Genomic DNA, 27,946 nt, shown 5'->3' with positions numbered 1-27,946 from the left:
TGAAGTCCGCAACCCGGGTGTCATTCTTGACTCCACCCTCTCCTTCCTGTTACACATCAAATCAGTCACAAAGTCTGCCTTCTATCACCTGAAGAACATCTCCCGTCTGCGTCCATCTCTCTCTGATTCAGTTGCCCAGACCCTCATCCACGCTTTCATTACCTCCCGGCTGGATTACTGCAATGGAGTCCTGTTCGGGGTACCCAGCAATGCCCTGGACCGGCTCCAATACATGCAGAACTCAGCAGCCAGGGTTCTCACGCACACCAAGCCCTGGCAGCACATCACCCCCACTCTCATTCACCTCCACTGGCTCCCTGTAAAGTACCGCATCACCTATAAGCTCCTCCTCCTCCTCACCTACAAATCCCTGCATGCCCTCGCCCCCCAATACCTGGCTGACCTCCTGACTCCATCCCGGAACCTAAGGTCTTCGGACCTGGGTCTCTCTCCCTCCTGACATCCGCAGCGCCCCAACCCTGGACACTTTTTAGAAGGCATTCAAAATGAACCTTTTCCTCAAGGCCTTTCCCCGTTAGATATCCCTACCCACCCCCCAGACCCCCTACCTGACCCTGTGAAGTGACCTTGGGTTTCTTGAAAGGTGCTATATAAATATCAGTTATTATTATTATTATAAGACTCTTCTTAGATCAAAGCCACGTCAAGGTGTGCTCCAACGAGGCCTGAGTGATGTCACTGGAGGAGGAGGGGCTGGAATGCCACCTATCCTGAAATGAGAGTGAAAGTTAGTCTGAGTGTGAGCAGAGCTGCGGTCGAGAAAAGTCTCCCTGTTTCTCTCTAAAGACAAATTCAAGCAAAGTCTTGGAGTTTTTCTCAACTGAACAGCAGAATCTGTGTCCATCAGCGGTGAGTACACTGACCTACAAAGACTAAATGTACTGACTGAACATTTAAGAGGAAACAAGAAACAAGTTAAATAAAGTCGTTATATTAGAGAATGAAGGATCTATATACAATAATTAAGTGGTAATATAGAAGAATAGAGTATTTGTATAGGATAATAAAGTGTTTCTATGTGAACACAGTCTAATTAAAGTGGTTGTGTATTTGGTGAAAGGCCTCATGGGTGTGGTGAGTTGGCTCTCCCTCCCTGTCTCTGCATGGCACTGTGCCAGCTTCAGGAGCGTTGATTACTGGGCGGTGTCGCGCGCACTGATATATACAGGTGTGTGTGTCCGGGCCTCACTCTCGCGCTCCTTCAGGGTGTCTGCAGCCTGGAAGGAGGGAAGGAGGGAAGGAGGGAAGGAGTGATCGATTGGTGTGTAAGCTGTAGTGACTGCTGGAGCACTAGGAAGCAGTTTTCTAGGCTGGAGGCTGGTTCTGGTCCGGTCCAGAGTTCTCTAGGCTGGAGGCTGGTTCTGGTCCGGTCCAGAGTTCTCTGGTCTGGAGGCTGGTTCTGGTCCGGTCCAGAGTTCTCTAGGCTGGAGGCTGGTTCTGGTCTGGTCCAGAGTTCTCTAGGCTGGAGGCTGGTTCTGGTCCGGTCCAGAGTTCTCTGGTGGTTGGGTTGTGGACCTCCTTCTGGTGCTCCGAGGCTGTGCTGCATGAGTGTTGGACAGTCAGGCCCTGGTTATTGCGTGGCCTGCTATCACTCCCTGACTGCTGTTTTGGTTCTTCAGAAGAAGTTTGGATCAAAGTGGTTCTGCTCCTGGATTTGGCTTGCAGGACTTTATGTCCCACACTCCTGGTGTGAAGAGTCCTACCATTGTGTTCATGTGATTGTGTATGGGGCGCTGTTTGTAAAGTTGTGCTCACTGAAAATAACATCAACAATTCTCCACATTTAGCTCCAAAACCTCAAAGAAAAAGAAAAAAGTCACTTTTTTTCACATTTAGAGAAATATTTGTGATTTTCTTCACATTTAATTTGTTGTGAAAAATATATTCAAGTTACAATCAATGTTAAATGCTAAAAAATGCTAAATATAAATATAAATTTCAAATGTTAAATCTAAATGTTAAACCTAAATGTTAAACCTAAATGTTAATTTTAGATGTAAATATAAATTGTTAAATATAGATCTAAATGTTAATTCTAAATGTTAAATCTAAATGTTCAATGTTAAATCTAATTATTCAATCTAAATTTTAAATGTTGCTCTGTGATCCTAAATATTTAACCAATACGAAAATTCACACTGACGCCTAGAAGAACTACCAAAATTAATCAAGTCCCTTTTTTTCACATTTAGAGAAATATTTGTGATTTTCTTCACATTTAATTTGTTGTGGAAAATATATTTAAGTTACAATCAATGTTAAATCTAAATGCTAATTAGGGCCCGAGCACCGCCGGTGGCCACCGGCGAAAAATTGATTTTTGTGACTTTAATATGCACGTAATTTCACGACATCCAACTCACTCGTCAGTCCATGGAAAAATTGCGACATTTTATGGGTTTCGCAAAAAAAGTAAAAAAAATGTGCTCACTGGTGCCCCCTACAGGTTTCAAAAACAACTCCCCATAGGGGTTATTTTGAGCTACATGCCTGAAAAATTGTACGCATATTCAGGACATCATGCCGCACAAAAAAGCCTCTTGCACCCATATCGCAAACTCAACAGGAAGAGCGCCACCTAGCTTTGATCATAAAAAACGCAGCTAGCATAAGGGTGCACTCAAACGTAGTTGCGCTCCACAGATTTTCTTTGATTCACTCCAAACCAAGGGCAACCTATAGTAGACAATTTTTCGAGAAACATTTATCCAGCCAATTTTTTTTTTTTTTTATGTGGGCGTGGCAGCCGTCGCAGCGGGGCATCAAACGCACACACAGCTTTGAATGACGCCCAAATAAGGGTGCATACTTTTGAGAGCTCCTCCTAGAGTTTTTCTCCGATTCAATTCAAATAAAGCACATTGTATAGCAGACATATTGACGATTACATTAGTGTTAAAGGGCGTGTGGGCGTGGCATGCGTTGAGGCGGGGCATGAAACGCACATACAGCTCTGAATGTGAAAAACAGGGCAAAATAAGGGTGCATACTTTTGAGAGCTACTCCTACAGTTTTTCTCCAATTCTGTCCAAACTAGGCACATTCTACAGTAAACCCATTGACGATCAATACAAAGTAAAGGCATTCCATTCAGACAAAAGATGTAGGCGTGGCAAATTTTTGGGCTGGCCATAAAAAAAACCCCTCCAAAAATGGATTTTTGTGACTTTAATATAAATTATTGTTAAAGGAATTCTGTTCACACTAAAATTGTGGGCGTGGCACACTGTCAAGTTTTGAGGTTTTCTTGGCAATCTGCCAAAAACTTGGAACATTAGCACCACCTGAGGCCGTATATACTCTCAGATCTTGCTTTCGCATCGTGTGATGGCAAATATCAGGCAATGGTTTACATGTGGCGGCGGCTCGCGTAGGCGGCGGCCGCGGGTGTGCGAGGGCCCGTTCATCGCCGCTTGTGGCTTTAATTCTAAATGTTACTCTAAATGTTGATAGTTAAATCTAAATGTTAAAGCTAGATATTAATTTTAAATATAAATATTAAATGTCCAATATCAATCTAAAGTTAAAAAGTTAATTCTAAATGGTAAATCTAAATTTTTAATGTTAAATCTAAATGTTGATAGTTAATTATAAATGTTAAATCTAAATGTTAAATTTTGCTCCTGATCCTAAATATTTAACTGATATGCAAATTCACACTGACGCCTAGCAGAAATACCAAAATAAAAGCTTCATAAACAACTGCAAAGAAACTTCTAATCAACACAAAAGCTAAATCATTGAAAATTAAACTGATGCTACATTTTTACAGCAGGAAGTCCGACTATAACCTAGAAGGAGTCAGTGCTGACAGACTGTGGTCGGGATATCTGTATCACTTTATGAAGCTCTTATTTTGGTACTAACGGCACCCCATACTAATTCACACTGAACCAAACAACACTCAGAGACTGACCCAGTCTATGGAACGGACAAGCTAAGTCTGTATCACTTCATGTGGAGAGTCTTTGTTATTTTCAGTGTGCACAACTTTACAAACGGCGCCCCATAATTTTGTAGCATCAAGTTTAATTTTCACTGATTTAACTTTTGTGTTGATGAGTAGACGAGCCGTATTAACGGGATATGTAGAACAGGAATGAGTGATCGGCTAGTTTTTAGTCCGTTTACTATTTAAGTCTGTGACTTGTTGATGATATCCTGTAATGGTGACACTTTCTATGTTCCACTTCTCATACTTTGTTTTTATTCTTCCTCTCTTTTTGTCCTCAGGTTGTAGAAATGTCTGCTGCCAGCTGTCTGCTGACTGAAGATCAGTTCCTGTGCTCCATCTGTCTGGATGTGTTCACTGATCCTGTCGCCTTATCATGTGGACACAACTTCTGTAAAAGCTGCATCACTGAACACTGGGATGTTAAAGTCTCGTGTCAGTGTCCAAACTGTAAAGAGGTTTTTAAAACAAGACCTGAGCTGAAGGTCAACACCTTCATCTCTGAGAAGGCTGCTCAGTTCAGACAGGAAGCCAGCAGCCGCAGACCAGAACAAGTTTCCAAACCAGCAGAAGTTCCCTGTGACGCCTGCACTGGAACCAAACTGTCAGCCCTGAAGTCCTGCCTGGTGTGTCTGGTTTCTTACTGTGAGACTCACCTGGAGCCTCACCTGACAGCTTCACGTCTGAAGAGACATCAGCTGATCGACCCTGTGGAGAACCTGGAAGGCAGGATGTGTGAGAAGCACAACAAACTGCTGGAGCTGTTCTGTAAGAACGACCAGATGTGTGTCTGCATGATGTGCACTATCTTAGACCACAAGACTCATGATGTTGTTCCTCTGAGAGAAGGATATGAAGGAAAGAAGGCCGAGCTGGGGAAGACAGAGGCTGAAATTCAGCAGATGATCCAGAAGAGACGACTGAAGCTTGAAGAGTTCAAACAGTCAGTGGAGCTCAGCAAGAAGAATGCAGACAGAGAGATGGCAGAAGGTGTTCAGGTCTTCAGCGCTCTGATGGAGACTGTTGAGAGACGCCTAAATAATCTGACGGACACGATCAAAGAGAAGCAGAGAGAGACGGAGGAACAGGCTGAAGGCTTCATCAAAGAGCTGCAACAGGAAATCTCTGAGCTGGAGAAGAGAAGCTCTGAAGTGAAGAAGCTCTCACGCTCTGAAGACCACCTCCACCTCCTCCAAAACATCACGGCCCTGAACGCTGCTCCACCCACCAAGAACTGGACTGGAGTCAGAGTCCATCCACCTTCATATGAGGGGACTGTGGAGAGAGCTGTGAAGCAGCTGGAGGAGACGCTCAGTGAACAGATGAAGAAGCTGTTTGAGGCCGAGCTGAAGAGAGTCCAGCAGTATGAGGTGGATCTGACTCTTGATCCTGATACAGCACATCCTAATCTCATCCTGTCTGATGATGGAAAACAAGTTCATTGTGGTGATGTGAGGAAGAATCTCCCAGACAATCCAGAGAGATTTGATCGTTGTGCTATGGTCTTCTCAAAGCAGAGTTTCTCTTCAGGCAGATTTTACTTCGAGGTTCAGGTTGAAGGGAAGACTTGGTGGGCTTTAGGAGTGGCCAGAGAGTCGATCAATAGGAAGGGACCAATCACACTGAGTCCTCAGAATGGTTTCTGGACGATATGTTTGAGGGACAAAAATGTGTACAAAGCTCTTGCTGACCCTTCAGTCCGTCTCTCTCTGCAGTCTGATCCTGAGAAGGTGGGGGTGTTTGTGGACTATGAGGAGGGTCTGGTCTCCTTTTATGACGTTGATGCTGCAGCTCTGATCTACTCCTTCACTGGCTGCTCCTTCACTGAGAAACTCTACCCATACTTTAGTCCTGGTCCTAATTATGGAGGTATAAACTCTGCTCCTCTGATCATCTCTCCTGTCAACTAAACTGAGGAGAGCAACCACTGAGTTTCAGAGAAAGGTTGATGTCAAAGAGAACACCTGAAGAGGTGTCCATCATCACAAATGTCTTTAAGGCCTTTAAGGTGTCCTTTAGTTCCTGAATATGACCCTTGATGTGTTTCATCCTGCTGACAGCATGCTCACTCCTTGAAGACAAACATTTCTTTCATGAGATTAAAATTATAATCTGAGTTTTATAACTGTTAGAGTCAAATTGTGAGCGTCTGCAGAGAGTTGGTGTTAACAGCAGCGTGCTGTTTACTGTAGAGGAGGTGACATGCACAAGATTTCAGGTGACCATGACCACAGTTACACCTCTTCTTGACATATAAAGGATTGTTTTTGTAAATAGAATCTGTAAATATGACTTTGAAGTCACTTTTAATCAGGGATTATCAATAATAATCAGAATAAATCAGAGATTTGAAAAGTCTCTTTAATTGTTCTTTTTGATTTTTAGCACAATTCAATGCAGTGTCAAAAATCAACATTTTCCTCTGTGTAACTTTTCCTAAATGTCCGTGTGTCAGATGGATCTTTTGATGAGAAGTGTTGAATTCTGGGACATATTACTGATGAACAGTGTGTCTAAAAAAAGTCATTTTGTTTTCTTGATTTCTGTGAATTTCTGTTGCGTCTGATCAGGTTCTTTGTTCTTCTTTCATTGAGCAAAGACAACAAACGAGCTCCTGTGAGAACCTTTCTGTTTGTGTGGGTTTGGCGCCCCCTGCTGTGTTTTCTTCAACAACAAAATCTCATTCTGCTTTCATGTAATAGTCACAATTAATAGTCGAGTGTTTTATGAGAAGTGTTGAATTCTGGGACATGTTACTGATGAACAGTGTGAATGAAAAATTCATTTTCTTGTCTTGATTTTTCAAATAAACTAAAGTGAAGTTTTCTCTGAGTCTGGTTTGGTTCTTTAGTTCTTCAGTCAGGGATAATGTTCAGTGAGTTGGTGATTATGTGAGTTAGAATCCTGATGTCATGACTTGATGCTTAGTTTAGTGTTGTCCTTGTGTTTCATGCCTTGGTTCCTCCCTGTGTTTGTTCTGTATTAGTTCTCCTTCGTCTCCCTCTTGTGTGTTTAGTGATCCTCGTCTCTTGTTGTATTTTCTTGTGTTTCCTGTTTTATTTTGTAGTTCTTGCTCCCTGTGCTTCCAGTTTAGTGTTACTTCCTGTCCTTGTGTGTTTCCCTCCTTCTTTGATGAGCCTGATTAGTCTCACCTGTGTCCTGTGTCCACACCTGTGTTGATCACTCTGTGTGTTCAGTTCCTCTGTTTCCCCCGTCCTGTGTTGGATCATTGTAGTCTCTCCTGTTGTATAGTTGTACAGAGCTGACAGCGGGAGGACTTGTGGAGGAGGCGTATAAAAGGAAGAAGCTGAGGTACTCAGAGTTGGCAGCAGAAAGGTTCAGGTTTGTTCAGTAGAAGTAGGATGTAGAGGGTTTGGAGCACCATCAACTCTCACTACTGGGAGAACTGGGAGTCTGGGACAGACGGTGAAGGAAATGTCAGACGAAGCAGTTAAAACCAGTCAGAGGATCTGGATGAGGAGGAGTGATATCAGCTGAGGGCCAAAACAGAATCAGGAAATATTCAGTAGGGGAGGTAGAGCACACAGGGTAGACCAGCATCTCATCCTGGCTCTGCCTCCCCTGTCCTCTAACATCTAGCTGCAGACTCTTCTTGTTGGGTGGTGGGGCTGTGATCCAGGTGCTAGAGTAGGTAGTCTGGGTGTTGTCACCACCTGGAGCTTGCATGTATGGAGCCTGGGTCCGTTGAAGGTGGCAGTACTGTATGTGTCGGGTTATTAAATCGGGGTGTTCTGCTGGTGGAGATGATGGACGGTGCGAGCTGGCATGGAGGGGGGTTACTCTGGGACCCCAGAGTTAACTCTCTGAGGTGTCGTGGGCCGGACTAAAGGAAACATCAGTGAAGGGAGGAGCCCACTTGATAACCCCAGAGATGTGCTGGCTCTCGCTCCCCATCTGTCCTTTCTATCTCAGGCTTTTGGGGACATGAGGAGCCATGGGGTCAGGTACTAAATGTATCAGTAAAGGGTGTAGTGGGGCGGGCTTCTTCACTCAGCGCTCATCCTTTCTTTCAGCAGAAGTACCTTGTGTTTATCTCACATTGATATTACACTTATCAAAACTAAAGAAAGATTACAGTGTTTGACTGAACTCTGGGTTAAACCGGCAAGTGTCCATTGAAATAACATCACAAAATAGTGAACCAAAGACATTTGTGATAATAAAGACAGTTTTTTGATGACTGATTTCTCCTTGAGATGCACTCGTACTTTATTTAAATACAATTAAAATGAAACAAAACAGAGAGAATCAATCTTTTTTATCTGTTTAGATAAATCCTATTTAAATAAATAAAAACAGCTTTAAATTGATATGTAGTGTCAGCGTGTGACGTCACTGGAGGAGGAGGGGCTTGAACGCCACTTTTCCTGAGATGAAAGTGAAAGTTAGTCTGAGTGTGAGCAGAGCTGCGGTCGAGAAAAGTCTCCCTGTTTCTCTCTAAAGACAAATTCAAGCAAAGTCTTGGAGTTTTTCTCAACTGAACAGCAGAATCTGTGTCCATCAGCGGTGAGTACACTGACCTACAAAGACTAAATGTACTGACTGAACATTTAAGAGGAAACAAGAAGCTGCTCCCTCCCCGTCTGTTCAACTCGACACTATACGACGAGGAGTAGAGCCTTTAAAAAGAAGAAGATTTAAAATCAAGTATTTATAAACCAGAATAAAGAGGTTGTGTATGAGGTGAACGTCCTCATAGGTGTGGTGAGTTGGCTCTCCCTCTCTGTCTGCATTAAGAGGAATGAGGCGTTGGTTTGTGATGACGTCAGTAACAGCTGTTTGTGTCTGCACACATGTTCACTGTCATAACTCTGATCCATATAAACAGTAACAGAGCTCTGTCTCTGTGTTTACCTGTTTAACAAACACCTGCAGAAGAAGAGAATCTGCTCTCTGTTTATTCTGTCCTGAAGCATCACAGATCCATTCACCGGTAAAATGCCTCATTATTAAATTATGTATTAAGTTACAGGAAAATAGAAACCATGCAACTCTTTTAAAACCCCGTGCTCATTAATGATCAGCCTCATATGAAACTTTATTAACCTGACAGGAAATATAACAAGTGTTTCTACCAGGGGCGTTGCTCGGCTTAAAGCTCTACTGGGGCACAGGCCCCCTACTATATCCCCTTCCACACCAAGGGAGAAGTTCCCTCCACTGGTGGTGAAGCTTTCAGCAGTGTGTCTGCCCCCTGGTGGCTGGCTGCAGTATAGGTAAAAAAATCTGTCTCCTCCATTCATTTGAATGGGGGAGCAGTCCAACTTTAAAAAATAAATACACGTGGTACGAATGTTTCTCCTGTCAGTATGCTGTGGTGATATGTAGTTAGTATCTGACTGTTTTGTGTTCAAGGCCTCTTTTTCCTGAAAAGTTTCTTTTTCATTAGTTATTAGAGTTTAAAAAACAGGGTTTTACTTCCTGTTAACTTTGATTCACAGCCGCCGTGGAGGGAAACTTCAGGACTCACAGCGTCATGTGACGCTACGCTGTAGGGCGGAGCTTATTACAGTGGCTTCACAGGCTCTGGCTGCACAATGGCGGCGCCCAGGAGAGGGATTTTTTGGCTTCAGAACCGTACAACGGGAAGAGGCGGAGCAACGCTGTCCATTTTTATTTACAGTCTATGATCGGACCAATCTGCCTCACGTCCTGTTTCCCACAATGCACTGCGCTCGTTCCGCTTTTTCTTTTTTGTTCTTTTTTGACGGGATGAAATCCGTTTTTGGGTGCTGTGAATGTTATTGAATTACATATAAACCACTTCCTAACTTTTTAAAGTGATGCTAAAGAAGCAGTTTCTGTATCGGCTTCGCCGTTGTTTACTTCCGCTTTCCGAACCCGGAAATCTAGTGACGTCTGACCCAGCGTACTTCAACACAGATCAAACAGAACAGTCAAACTACAGACTAAATTCAAACGCAGTATGTAGTAGGTGATACCTTCTGCCTACTACATTAGTAAGTAGTATGTAGGAGGCCGTTTTGGAGACAGCCTAATAGTGGACAACTCCATGATGTAATCCTGCCAATCACAGGAAGATCTGATCTGTCATTTCAAAATAAAAGACACTTGAAATTTGGCAAAGTAGCAATAATTTTGGAATATTTTCAACTATTAGTCTGAACTGAAGTTAGTCAGTGGAAACTGGGATTTTGTAAAATAATCTCCTTTTGAAAATATCCCAAATTATTGCAATTATGCTACATTTCAAGTGTCTTTTATTTTGAAATGACACATCAGACCGAGCTGTGATCATTGTTGCTTTAGTTGCTTTGAAAACGTTTACACTTAGACGTAGACGAGCCGTATTAACGGGATATGTAGAACAGGAATGAGTGATCGGCTAGTTTTTAGTCCGTTTACTATTTAAGTCTGTGACTTGTTGATGATATCCTGTAATGGTGACACTTTCTATGTTCCACTTCTCATACTTTGTTTTTATTCTTCCTCTCTTTTTGTCCTCAGGTTGTAGAAATGTCTGCTGCCAGCTGTCTGCTGACTGAAGATCAGTTCCTGTGCTCCATCTGTCTGGATGTGTTCACTGATCCTGTCAGCACACCATGTGGACACAACTTCTGTAAAAGCTGCATCACTGAACACTGGGATGTTAAAGTCCTCTATGATTGTCCAAACTGTAAAAAGGTTTTCAACACCAAACCTGAGCTACACGTCAACACCTTCATCTCTGAGATGGCTGCTCAGTTCAGACAGGAGGCCAGCAGCCGCAGACCAGAACGAGTTTCCAAACCAGGAGAAGTTCCCTGTGACGTCTGCACTGGAACCAAACTGAAGGCCCTGAAGTCCTGCCTGGTGTGTCTGGTTTCTTACTGTGAGACTCACCTGGAGCCTCACCTGACAATGACAGGTCTGAAGAGACATCAGCTGATCGACCCTGTGGAGAACCTGGAAGGCAGGATGTGTGAGAAGCACGACAAACTGCTGGAGCTGTTCTGTAAGAACGACCAGATGTGTGTCTGCATGATGTGCACTATCTTAGACCACAAGACACATGATGTTGTTCCTCTGAGAGAAGGATATGAAGGAAAGAAGGCCGAGCTGGGGAAGACAGAGGCTGAAATTCAGCAGATGATCCAGAAGAGACGACTGAAGCTTGAAGAGTTCAAACAGTCAGTGGAGCTCAGCAAGAAGAATGCAGACAGAGAGATGGCAGAAGGTGTTCAGGTCTTCAGCGCTCTGATGGAGACTGTTGAGAGACGCCTAAATAATCTGATGGACACGATCAAAGAGAAGCAGAGAGAGACGGAGGAACAGGCTGAAGGCTTCATCAAAGAGCTGCAACAGGAAATCTCTGAGCTGGAGAAGAGAAGCTCTGAAGTGAAGGAGCTCTCACGCTCTGAAGACCACCTCCACCTCCTCAAAAACATCACGGCCCTGAACGCTGCTCCACCCACCAAGAACTGGACTGGAGTCAGAGTCCATCCACCTTCATATGAGGGGACTGTGGTGAGAGCTGTGAAGCAGCTGGAGGAGACGCTCAGTGAACAGATGAAGAAGCTGTTTGAGGCCGAGCTGAAGAGAGTCCAGCAGTATGAGGTGGATCTGACTCTTGATCCTGATACAGCACATCCTGATCTCATCCTGTCTGATGATGGAAAACAAGTTCATGACAGTGATGAAGTGAAGAATCTCCCAAACAATCCAGAGAGATTTAGTTCTTGTACTATGGTCTTATCAAAGCAGAGTTTCTCTTCAGGCAGATTTTACTTCGAGGTTCAGGTTAAAGGGAAGACTGACTGGACTTTAGGAGTGGCCAGAGAGTCGATCAACAGGAAGGGAATAATCACACTGAGTCCTGAGGATGGTTTCTGGACGATATGTTTGATGAATAAAAATGAGTACAAAGCTCATGCTGGCCCTTCAGTCCGTCTCTCTCTGCAGTCTGGTCCTGAGAAGGTGGGGGTGTTTGTGGACTATGAGGAGGGTCTGGTCTCCTTTTATGACGTTGATGCTGCAGCTCTGATCTACTCCTTCACTGGCTGCTCCTTCACTGAGAAACTCTACCCATACTTTGAGTCCTGTCATAATTATGGAGGTAAAAACTCTGCTCCTCTGATCATCTCTCCTGTCAACCAAACTGAGGAGAGCAACCACTGAGTTTCAGAGAAAGGTTGATGTCAAAGAGAACACCTCAAGAGGTGTCCATCATCACAAATGTCTTTAAGGCCTTTAAGGTGTCCTTTAGTTCCTGAATATGACCCTTGATGTGTTTGATCTTTGCCGTGGAAAACTACAAATAAATAAATAAGACATTTTCAGCAGCGTGCAGTAAATCACTATCTGACACCTTCCCCCAGCAGCGTTTTCAGACGTTATAATTTGCTGTGGAGGTCTTGTTTTCTGTTTTATAAAAAAGCATCAGTTTTAACATCAATCTGTTTCATAACCTGCAGATACAGAAAGGATAAGGGTGCCTGGTAAAATAAAATATTGGATTGGATTGTAAGTAAAATTGAATTTTCCTGAAATTAAAAAAATCTCTGTGTTCTGACTTTTAGCCCAAAATTCTAACTGCGATCTCAGAATTCAGACTTTGATCTTTCATTTCTGACTTTGTTTTCCAAATTCTGATTTTGTTTTCCGAGTTCTGACTTTGATCTCATGAGTTCTGACTTTGATCTCATGAGTTCTGACTTTGATCTCATGAGTTCTGACTTTGATCGCAAAGTTCTGTCTTTTATCCCAATATTAAGACCTTGATCTCAGAATTCTGGCTTTGATCCAGAAATTCTGACCTCGATCTCAGGATTCTAATCCTGTGTTTGTATTTTTCCCCAGTCATTATGTTGTTGCATGTTTTAAAATAGCACTTCCCTGCAGCATATTGTTCACACACGTCTGTGTTTTAACACTTGAGTATGTGTGACTCACCTGAAGCAGCAGGACTAGAGGCGGGAGAAGTTACCTGACTCATAGGTAAGAATTGTCAAACCTGTTCTTTTTGTCTAGAAACCCTCGCTTTTCTTTTATGGACAATGATTTTTGGGATTGTTGTACGAGTTAGTATTAAATCTGATCTCTCAGATTCTCTCTGTGTGTCAAACACTCCAGCTTCTCCCTGCAGTTGCGTCATCAACCTGCAGGAGTCAGTAAATCAAAGGTTGAAATGAAAGTTCCCCTTCCTCACATTTGACTCATGAAACATCTTTACAGTGTTTTTTAATCAATTTATAGAAAAAGGTACAAATGCAAAGACATACAGTGCATAATGAAAACATAAAGAGTAAATATAAGAGAGGAGTGATTTTTCTTTTCCTTGATGGATGTGAAAAAGAAAGTTTGAATATAACTACGATACAGAGACTCTTAACTTCACTCCCATCCTTTATGCATTAAAGTGAAGAGAGATGCATTACATTTTATAAAAGTGAATAAAAACATGTTTCAGTGAACGGACGAACAGAATATTTCACAGTATCAGAGAGACAGATGAAGTGAGTGGAGGAAATGAACTACAGTTAGAGGACAGACTAAACATTCACCTGAAGCTAAGGTGCCCTTTAGCAAGGCACTGACTGTACTCACTAGTTCTGAGAGGAAACTCCAGACTGATTCAGAAACCTTTAAGAAGAGTGGAGAGTGTTATAGCAGCATGTTAATGCCCGTGGGTGTCGAATGAGAGGAGTCCACATGTCCACTTACTCCCGGCAAGGAGAGTGGAGGAGAGCGAGTGGCATCACATGGATGGTGTACGGAGTTTACAGGTCAGACGTCAGGTAAAGTCTTCTTGAGGTGGAGAAAACCTTTAAAGTAGCTCTGGAGTCTATCACTCATCAAGAATCTTTGCCGTGGAAAATTACAAATAAATCAATAAAAGACATTTTCAGCAGGTTTTTCTATTTTGAGTCATTTTGATCGTTTATTCTCAGATTGATTGTTTTATTGTAAGATGCTTTAGACAATATTCAAATATATTCTCTATATAGTATAAAGGAGTGTATTTAACAAAGTTAGAATATAGTGAGATGGTTCTCTTTTTTTCATACGAGCTCAAAATGAGAAACTGGAAACAAGATTTGATGTTTTTTTTAGCTGTAGGCCAAAATTATCAAAGTCAAGATAGATTTAACTCTTAAAACATTTCACTTGATGTCTAATGAGACGACAATATGTTACATTTTCACTTTCTTAAATGACTGATGGACAATATTGTTTATTTTCACAACATTTAGAATTGTTGAGATGCACTCGTACTTTATTTAAATACAATTAAAATAAAACAAAAGAGAGAAAATCAATCTTTTTGATCTGTTTAGATAAATCCTATTTAAATCAATAAAAACAGCTTTAAATTGAATTGTAGTGTCAGCTTGTTTGTCTGTGGTTGGTAGCCAGGTAATAAGAGGGATGATGTATAGTGACCTTTCCACACATGTAGCAGCCTGTTTATGAAAACATACAGTATGTTCATTCATCTGACAGACTTCTTGTTTTCTGAGTATAATTATATGTTCTTAAATATGAAGAATGAAAAGTCAGTAAAGACACTTCTTAGATCAAAGCCACGTCAAGGTGTGCGCCCACGAGGCCTGAGTGACGTCACTGGAGGAGGAGGGGCTTGAACGCCACTTTTCCTGAGATGAAAGTGAAAGTTAGTCTGAGTGTGAGCAGAGCTGCGGTCGAGAAAAGTCTCCCTGTTTCTCTCTAAAGACAAATTCAAGCAAAGTCTTGGAGTTTTTCTCAACTGAACAGCAGAATCTGTGTCCATCAGCGGTGAGTACACTGACCTACAAAGACTAAATGTACTGACTGAACATTTAAGAGGAAACAAGAAGCTGCTCCCTCCCCGTCTGTTCAACTCGACACTAGACGACGAGGAGTAGAGCCAGAGGATTATAAAGTTGATATCTACGGAAATAAAGTGGTTCTAAAGTAGAATCAAGTGGTTCTAGGTGAACACAGTCTAAATAAAGTGGTTCTAGGTGAACACAGTCTAAATAAAGTGGTTCTAGGTGAACACAGTCTAAATAAAGTGGTTCTAGGTGAACACAGTCTAAATAAAGTGGTTCTAGGTGAACACAGTCTACATAAAGTGGTTCTAGGTGAACACAGTCTAAATAGAGTGGTTCTAGGTGAACACAGTCTAAATAAAGTGGTTGTGTATTTGGTGAAAGGCCTTATAGGTGTGGTGAGTTGGCTCTCCCTCCCTGTCTCTGCATGGCACTGTGCCAGCTTCAGGAGCGTTGATTACTGGGCGGCGTCGCGCGCACTGATATATACAGGTGTGTGTGTCCGGGCCTCACTCTCGCGCTCCTTCCGGGTGTCTGCAGCCTGGAGGGAAGGAGGGAAGGAGGGAAGGAGGGAAGGAGGGGATCGATTGGTGTGTAAGCTGTTGTGACTCCTGGAGCACTAGGAAGCAGTTCTCTGGTCTGGAGGCTGGTTCTGGTCCGGTCCAGAGTTCTCTGGTCTGGAGGCTGGTTCTGGTCCAGTCCAGAGTTCTCTGGTCTGGAGGCTGGTTCTGGTCCGGTCCAGAGTTCTCTGGTCTGGAGGCTGGTTCTGGTCCAGTCCAGAGTTCTCTGGTCTGGAGGCTGGTTCTGGTCCGGTCCAGAGTTCTCTGGTGGTTGGGTTGTGGCCCTCCTTCTGATGCTCCGAGGCTGTGCTGCATGAGTGTTGGACAGTCAGGCCCTGGTTATTGTGTGGCCTGCTATCACTCCCTGACTGCTGTTTTGGTTCTTCAGAAGAAGTTTGGATCAAAGTGGTTCTGCTCCTGGATTTGGCTTGCAGGACTTTATGTCCCACACTCCTGATGTGAAGAGTCCTACCATTGTGTTCATGTGATTGTGTATGGGGAGCTGTTTGTAAAGTTGTGCTCACTGAAAATAACATCAACAATTCTCCACATTTAGCTCCAAAACCTCAAAGAAAAATAAAAAGTCACTTTTTTTCACATTTAGAGAAATATTTGTGATTTTCTTCACATTTAATTTGTTGTGAAAAATATATTTACGTTACAATCAATGTTAAATCTAAATGCTAAATGTATGAATCTAAATTCTAAATGTTAAATCTAAATGTTAAACCTAAATGTACATTTTAAATCTAAATATTATATGTTAAATATTAATGTTAAAGCTAAATGTTAATTTGAAATATAAATATAAATTGTTTAATATAGATATAAATGTCAAACCTAAATGGTAATTTTACATCTAAAAATTAAATGTTTGATATAGATCTACATGGTAAATGTAAACGTAAATGTTAATTTGAAACCTAAATATTAGATTTTAAATACAGATCTAAATGTTAAACATAAATGGTAATTTTAAATATAAATGTTAAATGTAAAATGTTAATTCTAAATGTTCAATCTAAATGTTAAATCTTAATTTTGATAGTTCAATCTAAATGTTAAATCTAAATGTTGATTGTTGAATCTAAATGCTAAATATGAATCTAAATTTTAAATGTTAAATCTAAATATTAAATGTTAAACCTAAATGTACATTTTAAATCTAAATATTAAATGTTAAATATTTAATGTTAAATATTACTGTTAAATGTTAAAGCTAAATGTTAATTTGAAATATAAATATAAATTGTTTTATATAGATATAAATGTCAAACCTAAATGGTAATTTTACATCTAAAAATTAAATGTTTAATATAGATCTACATGGTAAATGTAAACGTAAATGTTAATTTGAAACCTAAATGTTAATTCTAAATGTTAAATCTAAATGTTAAATCTAAATGTTGATTGTTAAATCTAAATCTAAATGTTAAATCTAAATGTTGAATGTTGCTCTGTGGTACTTAATATTTAGCTGATATGCAAATTCAAACTGCAGCCTAGCAGAAATACCAAAATAAAAGCTTCATAAAATGTTACAGACTTAGCGATAGCAACTTATCTTGTCCGTTCCACAGACCGGGTCAGTTCTGTCTCTGAGCGTTGTGAAATCTCTTGATGAACTCCAAAACTGCCTTTCTAACATTTTTACAGCAGGAAGTCCGACTATAACCTAGAAGGAGTCAGTGCTGACAGTCTGTGGTCGGGATATCTGTATCGCTTTATGAAGCTCTTATTTTGGTACTAACGGCACCCCATACTAATTCACACTGAACCAAACAACACTCAGAGACTGACCCAGTCTATGGAACGGACAAGCTAAGTCTGTATCACTTCATGTGGAGAGTCTTTGTTATTTTCAGTGTGCACAACTTTACAAACGGCGCCCCATAATTTTGTAGCATCAGTTTAATTTTCACTGATTTAGCTTTTGTGTTGATGAGTAGACGAGCCGTATTAACGGGATATGTAGAACAGGAATGAGTGATCGGCTAGTTTTTAGTCCGTTTACTATTTAAGTCTGTGACTTGTTGATAATATCCTGTAATGGTGACACTTTCTATGTTCCACTTCTCATACTTTGTTTTTATTCTTCCTCTCTTTTTGTCCTCAGGTTGTAGAAATGTCTGCTGCCAGCTGTCTGCTGACTGAAGATCAGTTCCTGTGCTCCATCTGTCTGGATGTGTTCACTGATCCTGTCAGCACACCATGTGGACACAACTTCTGTAAAAGCTGCATCACTGAACACTGGGATGTTAAAGTCCCACATGATTGTCCAAACTGTAAAGAGGTTTTTAAAACAAGACCTGAGCTGAAGGTCAACACCTTCATCTCTGAGATGGCTGCTCAGTTCAGACAGTCAGCTCAACAGGAAGCCAGCAGCAGCAGCTCAGAGCAACAAGTTTCCAAACCAGGAGAAGTTCCCTGTGACGTCTGCACTGGAACCAAACTGAAGGCCCTGAAGTCCTGCCTGGTGTGTCTGGTTTCTTACTGTGAGACTCACCTGGAGCCTCACCTGACAATGACAGGTCTGAAGAGACATCAGCTGATCGACCCTGTGGAGAACCTGGAAGGCAGGATGTGTGAGAAGAACGACAAACTGCTGGAGCTGTTCTGTAAGAACGACCAGATGTGTGTCTGCATGATGTGCACTATCTTAGACCACAAGACTCATGATGTTGTTCCTCTGAGAGAAGGATATGAAGGAAAGAAGGCCGAGCTGGGGAAGACAGAGGCTGAAATTCAGCAGATGATCCAGAAGAGACGACTGAAGCTTGAAGAGTTCAAACAGTCAGTGGAGCTCAGCAAGAAGAATGCAGACAGAGAGATGGCAGAAGGTGTTCAGGTCTTCAGCGCTCTGATGGAGACTGTTGAGAGACGCCTAAATAATCTGATGGACACGATCAAAGAGAAGCAGAGAGAGACGGAGGAACAGGCTGAAGGCTTCATCAAAGAGCTGCAACAGGAAATCTCTGAGCTGGAGAAGAGAAGCTCTGAAGTGAAGAAGCTCTCACGCTCTGAAGACCACCTCCACCTCCTCCAAAACATCACGGCCCTGAACGCTGCTCCACCCACCAAGAACTGGACTGGAGTCAGAGTCCATCCACCTTCATATGAGGGGACTGTGGTGAGAGCTGTGAAGCAGCTGGAGGAGACGCTCAGTGAACAGATGAAGAAGCTGTTTGAGGCCGAGCTGAAGAGAGTCCAGCAGTATGAGGTGGATCTGACTCTTGATCCTGATACAGCACATCCTGATCTCATCCTGTCTGATGATGGAAAACAAGTTCATGACAGTGATGTGAGGAAGAATCTCCCAAACAATCCAGAGAGATTTGATACTTGTCCCTGTGTCTTATCAAAGCAGAGTTTCTCTTCAGGCAGATTTTACTTCGAGGTTCAGGTTAAAGGGAAGACAAAGTGGGATTTAGGAGTGGCCAGAGAGTCGATCAACAGGAAGGGAAAAATCACAGTGACTCCTCAGAAAGGTTTCTGGACGATATATTTGAGTAATGAAAATGAGTACAAGGCTTGTGCTGGCCCTTCAGTCCGTCTCTCTCTGCAGTCTGATCCTGAGAAGGTGGGGGTGTTTGTGGACTATGAGGAGGGTCTGGTCTCCTTTTATGATGTTGATGCTGCAGCTCTGATCTACTCCTTCACTGGCTGCTCCTTCACTGAGAAACTCTACCCATACTTCGGTCCCTGTACTAATGATGGAGGTAAAAACTCTGCTCCTCTGATCATCTCTCCTGTCAACCAAACTGAGGAGAGCAACCACTGAGTTTCAGAGAAAGGTTGATGTCAAAGAGAACACGTGAAGAGGTGTCCATCATCACAAATGTCTTTAAGGCCTTTAAGGTGTCCTTTAGTTCCTGAATATGACCCTTGATGTGTTTGATCTTTGCCGTGGAAAACTACAAATAAATAAATAAGACATTTTCAGCAGCATGCAGTGAATCACTATCTGACACCTTCCCCCAGCAGCGTTTTCAGACGTTATAATTTGCTGTGGAGGTCTTGTTTTCTGTTTTATAAAAAAGCATCAGTTTTAACATCAGTCTGTTTCATAACCTGCAGATACAGAAAGGATAAGGGCGCCTGGAAAAATAAAATATTGGATTGGATTGTAAGTAAAATTGAATTTTCCTGAAATTAAAAAAATCTCTGTGTTCTGACTTTTAGCCCAAAATTCTAACTGCGATCTCAGAATTCAGACTTTGATCTTTCATTTCTGACTTTTTTTTCCAAATTCTGATTTTGTTTTCCGAGTTCTGACTTTGATCTCATGAGTTCTGACTTTGATCTCATGAGTTCTGACTTTGATCTCATGAGTTCTGACTTTGATCTCAAAGTTCTGTCTTTTATCCCAATATTAAGACCTTGATCTCAGAATTCTGGCTTTGATCCAGAAATTCTGACCTCGATCTCAGGATTCTAATCCTGTGTTTGTATTTTTCCCCAGTCATTATGTTGTTGCATGTTTTAAAATAGCACTTCCCTGCAGCATATTGTTCACACACGTCTGTGTTTTAACACTTGAGTATGTGTGACTCACCTGAAGCAGCAGGACTAGAGGCGGGAGAAGTTACCTGACTCATAGGTAAGAATTGTCAAACCTGTTCTTTCCTCGTCTAGAAACCCTCGCTTTTCTTTTATGGACAATGATTTGTGGGATTGTTGTACGAGTTAGTATTAAATCTGATCTCTCAGATTCTCTCTGTGTGTCAAACACTCCAGCTTCTCCCTGCAGTTGCGTCATCAACCTGCAGGAGTCAGTAAATCAAAGGTTGAAATGAAAGTTCCCCTTCCTCACATTTGACTCATGAAACATCTTTACAGTGTTTTTTAATCAATTTATAGAAAAAGGTACAAATGCAAAGACATACAGTGCATAATGAAAACACAAAGAGTAAATATAAGAGAGGAGTGATTTTTCTTTTCCTTGATGGATGTGAAAAAGAAAGTTTGAATATAACTACGATACAGAGACTCTTAACTTCACTCCCATCCTTTATGCATTAAAGTGAAGAGAGATGCATTACATTTTATAAAAGTGAATAAAAACATGTTTCAGTGAACGGACGAACAGAATATTTCACAGTATCAGAGAGACAGATGAAGTGAGTGGAGGAAATGAACTACAGTTAGAGGACAGATTAAACATTCACCTGAAGCTAAGGTGCCCTTTAGCAAGGCACTGACTGTACTCACTAGTTCTGAGAGGAAACTCCAGACTGATTCAGAAACCTTTAAGAAGAGTGGAGAGTGTTATAGCAGCATGTTAATGCCCGTGGGTGTCGAATGAGAGGAGTCCACATGTCCACTTACTCCCGGCCAGGAGAGTGGAGGAGAGCGAGTGGCATCACATGGATGGTGTACGGAGTTTACAGGTCAGACGTCAGGTAAAGTCTTCTTGAGGAGGAGAAAACCTTTAAAGTAGCTCCGGAGCTAAAGCTAACCTCTCCAGCAGATTATGAACCAGTGAGCTTTCTAAATTGTTTGTTTTCTTCCGTGTCGATAAAAAAAAAGAGAGATCTACAGATAACAGTAGACGCCGAATTTCAGGTACGCAGGCGGGAACCCAAAACTACGCACCCCTGGCTCAGGTGGGCCACAGTTGGCTCGGGCCTTTGTGATTGGATAACGGACACTCCCATCGGCCAACCAGCCGGCATCGCAGCGGTCCAATCCCATCAGCCTCCAGGCGGCGTACAGCTGACCCACTTTGGCGATCTGACTCCCATCACCAACACAAGCCTGGACCGCCTCAGTGAAGTTGAGCTTAGCCGGATGGTTTAGGAAGTACACGGTACCTGAAGGGAGAGAGAGAGGGAGAGTCGAGGATGAGACAGATGTAATGAGGAGGTTCATCTTAAGTGTGAATCACAGCCCTCTGGTGGGCAGTGAAGGTACTACAAGTAGAGAAAAGCGTGTTTTTCAGCTTTTAATTTTACTATAATGAGCATAGCGTTGGTTCAGACAGGCCATGAAGTCAAGATCGGCATACAGAACATCAGCTGCGCTCAACGCCAGCCTCAGATCGGCAAAATGTGCGTGTTAGTTCAGCCTGCCTTCTCCTGCCTCCACCCTTTCTCCTTCTTTCTGCTGTGTCTGATTTCACCAGTGTCGTATGTATTGTCACTGATTCTCACCCTGTCTTTGCTGATGCTCTCCCTGCCTTGGCTTTTCATGTATGCATGAGACAAGAGATGGGAGGTGTGCTCTCCCCACATCAGGCTTTGGCATTCCACATTGGATAGTTCACTGATGCCCGCCCTGTCTTTGCTAATCCTGTCCTTGCCTTGGCTTTTCATGTATGTATGAGACAAGAGATGGGAGGTGTGCTCTCCCCACATCAGGCTTTGGCATTCCACATTGGATAGTTCACTGATGCCCGCACAGTCTTGGCTGATGCTCTCCCTTTCTTGGCTTTTCATGTATGTATGAGACAAGAGATGGGAGGTGTGCTCTCCCCACATCAGGCTTTGGCATTCCACATTGGATAGTTCACTGATGCCCGCACAGTCTTTGCTGATGCTCTCCCTGCCTTGGCCTTTCATGTATGTATGAGACAAGAGATGGGAGGTGTGCTCTCCCCACATCAGGCTTTGGCATTCCACAAAGGATAATTCCCTGATGCCCGCCCTGTCTTTGCTGATCCGCTCCCTGCCTTGGCTTTTCATGTATGTATGAGACAAGAGATGGGAGGTGTGCTCTCCCCACATCAGGCTTTGGCATTCCACAAAGGATAATTCCCTGATGCCCGCGCTGTCTTTGCTGATCCGCTCCCTGCCTTGGCTTTTCATGTATGTATGAGACAAGAGATGGGAGGTGTGCTCTCCCCCCCATCAGGCTTTGGCATTCCACAAAGGATAATTCACTGATGCCCGCCCTGTCTTTGCTGATCCTCTCCCTGCCTTGGCTTTTCATGTATGTATGAGACAAGAGATGGGAGGTGTGCTCTCCCCACATCAGGCTTTGGCATTCCACAAAGGATAATTCCCTGATACCCGCCCTGTCTTTGCTGATCCGCTCCCTGCCTTGGCTTTTCATGTATGTATGAGACAAGAGATGGGAGGTGTGCTCTCCCCACCTCAAGCTTTGGCATTCCACGTGGACACATGGAGGGGCAGGGAGCTCCCAGAACAGAGCCATATCACCAAATATAACTTATTGCATGCAAATGATTATTTTAACGAGAGTGGTTATTCTTTATTCTTCCCAGTTTCAGAAAGGCTTTCAAAAATTGTTGACAATATTTTGGATTTTAAATAAATATTGTTTCTACTACTTTTGGATGATAACTTCTTTGTACATACGACAGTAAATAACATCTATCCTGGATTCAGTTTTGGCTTCAGTGTTCAAACACAAACTGACCTTTAACAGACGCCGAGAAGCAGAAAGCATCGTATTGGTTGACGAAGCGATGTCGTTGTCCGTAGCTGCGCAAACCAGGTGCCAAGTCAACCCCCCCACAGCCTTCACGTGGGACAGTGATTGGATACTGCACCGTGCCGTCAGCCAACCAGCCGGCATTACACCAGTCCAGCCCCTCCTCCCATGCTGTGAAGAGCTGCTCAAAGGTTGCCAGGGTGGCGTCCTGATCCTGGCACGCTTGATGGGCACCAAAGAAGTTAAAATTGTAACGTCCTCTCTGGGAGTGGTAGGGGAACACCACGCCTGTTTGGAGCAGAGTAGTATGGTCACAGTTTGGTTTCATGTCTTCATGAATTTGATGTTTTATCTTGTACAAAAAAATATGGAGGGTAACACAGCTAGTGCTCGAGAGTGAACGCTACGTTTAAGCTGCAAAGTCAAACACAACTAAATATGGAAACGCATCTGAAATGGAATAACGTTTATTTTTAACAATTTCCAGGTGACAATAAAATCTGATGAACAACATTTTTAAAGCTGTAGCAGCTGTAGGCTTTCAGAGAACTGAAATTAGCACTAAAAAGCCAAAAACTGCAGTTCCTGGAGTGGCCACTTGAGGCAGATTCCGAAAGTGAGTCATTCCCCCTATGGCCCTGTATAAAAAAGTGCAAACTTTACAGCAGAATTAAACCTCTTTGGAGCCTGTTACAAAAACAATCTTGGTCTAATTTTGTTCCTTTTTTCTGCATGTTCTGCATCAGTTGTCAAAAATATGATCACTTCCTATAAAACCGGGACTCCTCGTGGATAATTCAATTTTGTTTAATCTACTCAAAAACATGAACATGAAAAATGAAACTTCATTGGTCACAATCCTTGGTAACAACAAGCAGCTGATTGCAGTGCAAAGTAATGAAACTAGCACTAAAACGCCAAAACTGCAGTTCCTTGAGTGGCCACTTGAGGCAGATTCCAAAAGTGAGTCAATCCCCATAAGGCCCTGTATAAAAACCTCAACTTTACAGCAGAATTAAACCTGTTCAGAGCCTGGTACAAAAACAATCTTGGTCTCCTTTTATTCCATCTGTCTGCATGTTCTGCATCAGCTGCCAAAGATTTAATTATACTTTCTTAATAAATGATTGCTCAGGGACTCCTTGTGGATAATTCCAATCTTGTTTTAATCTACTTCAAAAAATAAAACATGAACATGAAAAATTAAACTTCATGGGTCAGAATCATTGGAAACAACAAGCAGCTGGTTGCAGTGCAAAGAAATGAAACTAGCACTAAAAAGCTAAAACTGCTGTTCCTGGAGTGGCAACTTGAGGCAGATTCCAAAAGTGAGTCAGTCCCCATCAGGCCCTGTATTAAAGTGCAAACTTTACAGCAGAATTAAACCTGTTTGGAGCCTGGTATAAAAACAATCTTGGTCTAATTTTGTTCCATTTGTCTGCATGTTCTGCATCAGCAGTCAAAGATTGAATTATACTTTCTAATTAAATGTTTGCTCAGGGACTCCTTGTTTATAATTCCAACCTTTTTAAATCTACTTAAAAACATGAAACATGAACAATGAAACTTCATGGTTCACAATCTTGGGTAACAACAAGCAGCTGATTGCAGTACAAAGAAATGAAACTAGCACCAAAAAGCCAAAAACTGAAGTTCCTGGAGTGGCCACTTGAGGCCGATTCCAAAAGTGAGTCAGTCCCCATAAGACCCCGTTTTAAAAACCTGAACTTTACAGCAGTACACGCACACTCCTCACCTCGCAGCTCCAGCTCCACCGTCACACTCTCGTCCTCCAGGCCGTCGATCACCTCACAGCGGTATCTGCCCGTGTCGTTGAGCTGCAGCTCGTTGATCACCAGAGACAAGTCACCCGGCACCGAGCGTCGCAGGCGCACCCGACCCCTGAAGCCGCCGTAGCTGCGATGCCGGTTCCCCATCGCCACCATCACCTCGGTTTCCCTGCCGGACGCTAACAGGGGAACGGGCTCGTTAATGGAGTTGGCGGGTAACCAGGACCATTTGACCCGTGTCCTGCGCGGCTTGGTCAGCTCAGGCTCGTAGTGGAAGTGACAGGGGAGGATGACGCTACTCCCCCTGGTGGCTGACACGGCATGCTGCGGGGATTCCACGTGGAGACGAACGCCGTTGAAATAAACTAGAAAAGACACAATTAAAATGTCAAGCTGGGGCGTCTGTCTTCACTCGTTGTGTTCTTGCTTACCTTCTGTGTGTGTGTGAAGTGCTTCCTCTTTCATTTTGTCGGTTCTTGTGTTTCATGCCTGGTTTTACTTCCTGCCTTTGTTTTCCCTCCACTTTGATAACTCTCCGTTTGTTTCACCTGTCTTGTTGTCACACCTGTGTTAGATTGCCCCGTGAGTATTTAGTCTCACTGTGTTCACCTCTCTTTGTTCCTTCATTATGTCGTCTCCCTCTAAATAGATTAATAAACTAATAAAAAATATATAAAAGATAACACAAAGTTTACATACTCTTTTATTCATAATACAGATTCTCTTGGCGATTTATAACAGCACCTAAAATATTACTCATGGCGCCCTGCATCGAGTCCTTTTGTGGGTGTTACACATTTGCATTATTACCATTATGACTATTGTTTTAGCATCATTTTTATTATATTTATTTAATCTTCTTTCTTTTTTATCTGGCATTTATTTGATTCTATTTATTTAATTGATTGATTTTATTTTATTTTTTAGTATTTAATATCACTCTCCTCTATCTTGTTCTAGTCTTGTATCATTTTATCTCTTCCTGTTGTTTTCTGTCTCTCTGTTCTTTTGTGAAGCTCTTTGCTCTGCATGTTTGAATGTATGAAAAGTGATATATAAATAAAAATGAGTTGAGTTCCCTTGTCTGTTTTCACCAGAGAATAACAGCCCCCCTTGTATGAGACTTTTTTTTTCTCATTAAAAAGTTTTTGTACACTTCTGATTTAGACATTTTTTTAATAGTTGCACAAATGGTGAACTACAAAATGTAGAAAAACACTGTTTTCTAGAAGCTACACTGTGTAATGTTTGATTCATAATAATCTGATTAATGTCAACCACTATAAAGGTCGAGCCTTCAGTTGTCAGGCCCCTCTCCTTTGGAATCATCTACCAGTCAGGGACCAGGAGGCAGACACCCTCTCTACTTTTAAGAGTAGGCTTCAAACTTTCCTTTTTGATAAAGCTTATAGTTAGAGCTGGATCAGGCTTGGTCCAGCTCTTAGTTATGCTGCTATAGGCTTAGACTGTCAGGGGAACTGGTGCACTGACACACTGGGATCCTAGCTCACACCCTTCCCCTCAACCCCTTCATCACTTACTTTAACTCTTCCTGTCCCATTAAAGTTACTAACCATAGACCTTTCTGGAGTCCCTGAGCTCCCTTGTCTCGTTGGTTCCTCCTGCTGCGGACGTTCTGGACTCCAGCGGCAACAGCTTCTACTACTCGTCTCATCACTATCACCTCTCTCTCTTACTCTCCTCTATCCCTCTTTCAAGACCCAACTCAGTCTCAGCAGATGTGTGTCTAACATGAGTCTGGTCCTGCTGGAGGTTTCTGCCTGTTAAAGGAAGTTTGTCCTCACCACTGTAACTAGCTAAATACTGCGATGTGCAATGCTCATGATGGATTAAGGTGGGGTCAGACTGAGTCTTACCCTGTCTTGAAGTTGGGTCTCTGTTCATAATTTGACATAGAGTGGTCTAGACCTGCTCTGTTTGTAAAAGCGTCTTGAGATAACATTTGTTGTGATTTGGCGCTATACAAATAAAGATTGATTGATTGATTAATTGATAAATAATAATCAAGGCTAATAACAAAATATTAAAATATAATCTCAGATCCTTTTGAACTGGACTTCTTCACACACATACACACACACACACACACACACACACACACACACACACACACACACACACACACACAAATAGGACTCACTCTCTCCGTTGCCGTTGCCGTTGCTGATGTCCTGGTAGTGGAAGCCGTTGTTGTAAACGGGGAACCTGCTCTCCCCGCCGGGCAGCAGCAGCAGCAGCAGGTACAGGAGGGCGGCCAGCAGGGGGCGCAGTAGACTCAGCATGATGCTGTCCTCTGCAGGAACACGAGTCACAATAAACACAGAGCTTTTTTTTTATTTTATTGTATTCAACTGTCATAAATACCAGCAGGAGGGGAGGGGAGCGGTGAGGTCTGTAAACTCTATTGTTTGGAGTGGAGACACGGTGAGATTACAGCCCATAATATTCTCACATAAGTCCTAAAAATATATAAAACTCCAGAAATAATCCCAACAAATCCAGGAAAGCTTTGAGGTATGATGTGATGATTTAAAAAATGCAAATAAAACAGCTTTCTCTACAAAAACTAGCTCCTTCTCTGGGTCAGTGTTTGTTCCACTCATCCTTTCATTTCACTTTCAACAGACAGAACCCACCAAAACGTTCAAAAAGTCATGAATACATGAATTAAAACATCTTATGGATACAAGTGTTGAATTAAATAAAGTTTTCCACATGTCAATCTGCAGAAAATGCGCATTTGTTCTCTTTTCTAAGTCCTTCCCTGTCCTCCAGTTTCCCTCTCTCTCTCTTTCAAACCCAAACTCTCACACTGGAGCTTATTTTAATGAAAGCAGCTCTCACTTTAAAGCGGTTCTGCTGCCTTGTAAACAGTTCTTATATTAAAGCCTGATCCCAGCTCTCTGTTTCTCCCACTGCTTTAGAACTCAGCCGCACAGTGTGCGTCAAACCGAGTGAAGCGAACTGACTTCGCTTTAAAATCCGCTTTAGGAGCGTCTGATTCTTCAAGTCGTTACAGAAAGAATCACTCACAGAGAAGTTGTTGTCCTCCCAGCGTGTCTTCAGCTCATCCTCTCCTCATCCTCTGCTGCCTCTCCGCTCCGCGCGCAGACCAGGAGCTCAGAGGTGCGCGCGTGGTGACGTCACGAGGCCACTTTGGAAGCGCAGGGAGCGAAATCATCTTTACGCACAACCTGACATCATCTTTACGCACAACCTCATACCATCTTTACGCACAACCTCATCCGACAAATGCGCAGCAAACTTTCTTTTATTTCAACATTCAAATACAAATCAAGAACAACAAATGTCCTTTAAAGGGTTTTACCTTCTTTTAAAAGCGTTTGGTGACATTCTTGTTGCCTTTGTATCCACTCAATGTGCCAAAAATTAAAGCTACACCTTCCTGTTAATGTATCAGGCTTTACCATGAAT

The 27,946-nt window shown here is 42.4% G+C and overlaps 4 protein-coding genes across 6 annotated transcripts; 3 read left to right on the top strand and 1 right to left on the bottom strand.

Moving 5' to 3' along the window:
- Positions 1–718: 718 nt before the first annotated feature.
- On the top strand, positions 719–6,331 carry LOC117814090 (E3 ubiquitin-protein ligase TRIM21-like). Its single transcript, XM_034685210.1, has 2 exons — positions 719–870; positions 4,255–6,331. Exon 2 carries the CDS (start codon positions 4,264–4,266, stop codon positions 5,881–5,883), a length of 1,620 nt encoding a protein of 539 aa, XP_034541101.1. The 5' UTR covers positions 719–870; positions 4,255–4,263; the 3' UTR covers positions 5,884–6,331.
- On the top strand, positions 4,648–12,276 carry LOC117814091 (E3 ubiquitin-protein ligase TRIM21-like). Its single transcript, XM_034685211.1, has 2 exons — positions 4,648–4,654; positions 10,863–12,276. The coding sequence occupies exon 2, from the start codon at positions 10,913–10,915 to the stop codon at positions 12,110–12,112; it is 1,200 nt and encodes a 399-aa protein (XP_034541102.1). The 5' UTR covers positions 4,648–4,654; positions 10,863–10,912; the 3' UTR covers positions 12,113–12,276.
- On the top strand, positions 8,324–19,250 carry LOC117814085 (E3 ubiquitin-protein ligase TRIM21-like). 2 transcript variants are annotated; one of them, XM_034685200.1, is made up of 3 exons: positions 8,324–8,500; positions 10,463–10,666; positions 17,626–19,250. In XM_034685200.1, the coding sequence occupies exons 2-3, from the start codon at positions 10,472–10,474 to the stop codon at positions 19,084–19,086; spliced, it is 1,656 nt and encodes a 551-aa protein (XP_034541091.1). In that variant the 5' UTR covers positions 8,324–8,500; positions 10,463–10,471; the 3' UTR covers positions 19,087–19,250. The 2 variants fall into 2 exon arrangements, with proteins under 2 accessions (XP_034541091.1, XP_034541090.1); XM_034685199.1 differs by lacking the exons at positions 8,324–8,500; positions 10,463–10,666 and adding an exon at positions 14,559–14,728 and having other exon boundaries at positions 17,422–19,250.
- On the bottom strand, positions 13,396–27,648 carry hapln3 (hyaluronan and proteoglycan link protein 3). Of its 2 annotated transcripts, XR_004631506.1 has the most exons (6): positions 27,545–27,648; positions 26,652–26,804; positions 24,457–24,855; positions 22,686–22,988; positions 20,735–21,118; positions 13,396–13,758 (listed from the first exon to the last, which is right to left on the bottom strand). XR_004631506.1 is itself a non-coding variant. In XM_034685212.1 (5 exons), exons 2-5 carry the CDS (start codon positions 26,791–26,793, stop codon positions 20,841–20,843), a joined length of 1,122 nt encoding a protein of 373 aa, XP_034541103.1. In that variant the 5' UTR covers positions 26,794–26,804; positions 27,545–27,648; the 3' UTR covers positions 20,157–20,840. The 2 variants fall into 2 exon arrangements, 1 of the variants encoding a protein (XP_034541103.1); XM_034685212.1 differs by lacking the exon at positions 13,396–13,758 and having other exon boundaries at positions 20,157–21,118.
- Between the last annotated feature and the right edge of the window lie 298 nt (positions 27,649–27,946).

The sequence above is a fragment of the Notolabrus celidotus genome, chromosome 6 (genome assembly GCF_009762535.1).
Source record: "Notolabrus celidotus isolate fNotCel1 chromosome 6, fNotCel1.pri, whole genome shotgun sequence".
Classification (NCBI taxonomy): domain Eukaryota; kingdom Metazoa; phylum Chordata; class Actinopteri; order Labriformes; family Labridae; genus Notolabrus; species Notolabrus celidotus.
Note: the sequence above shows the minus strand (reverse complement) of the source record. Positions and strands in the feature narration are given on the sequence as shown.

Excerpts from the sequence above, each read along its gene's own strand:
- LOC117814090 (XM_034685210.1), top strand. The coding sequence starts at position 4,264 with ATGTCTGCTGCCAGCTGTCTGCTGACTGAAGATCAGTTCCTGTGCTCC.
- LOC117814085 (XM_034685200.1), top strand. The coding sequence starts at position 10,472 with ATGTCTGCTGCCAGCTGTCTGCTGACTGAAGATCAGTTCCTGTGCTCC. Across the intron at positions 10,667-17,625 it reads ACACCAAACCTGAGCTACAC|GTCAACACCTTCATCTCTGA; the intron begins GTCAACACCTTC and ends CCTGAGCTGAAG.
- LOC117814091 (XM_034685211.1), top strand. The coding sequence starts at position 10,913 with ATGTGTGAGAAGCACGACAAACTGCTGGAGCTGTTCTGTAAGAACGAC.
- hapln3 (XM_034685212.1), bottom strand. The coding sequence starts at position 26,793 with ATGCTGAGTCTACTGCGCCCCCTGCTGGCCGCCCTCCTGTACCTGCTG. Across the intron at positions 24,856-26,651 it reads CGGCAACGGCAACGGAGAGA|TTTATTTCAACGGCGTTCGT; the intron begins GTGAGTCCTATT and ends TGTCTTTTCTAG. Across the intron at positions 22,989-24,456 it reads GGTGGAGCTGGAGCTGCGAG|GCGTGGTGTTCCCCTACCAC; the intron begins GTGAGGAGTGTG and ends TGCTCCAAACAG.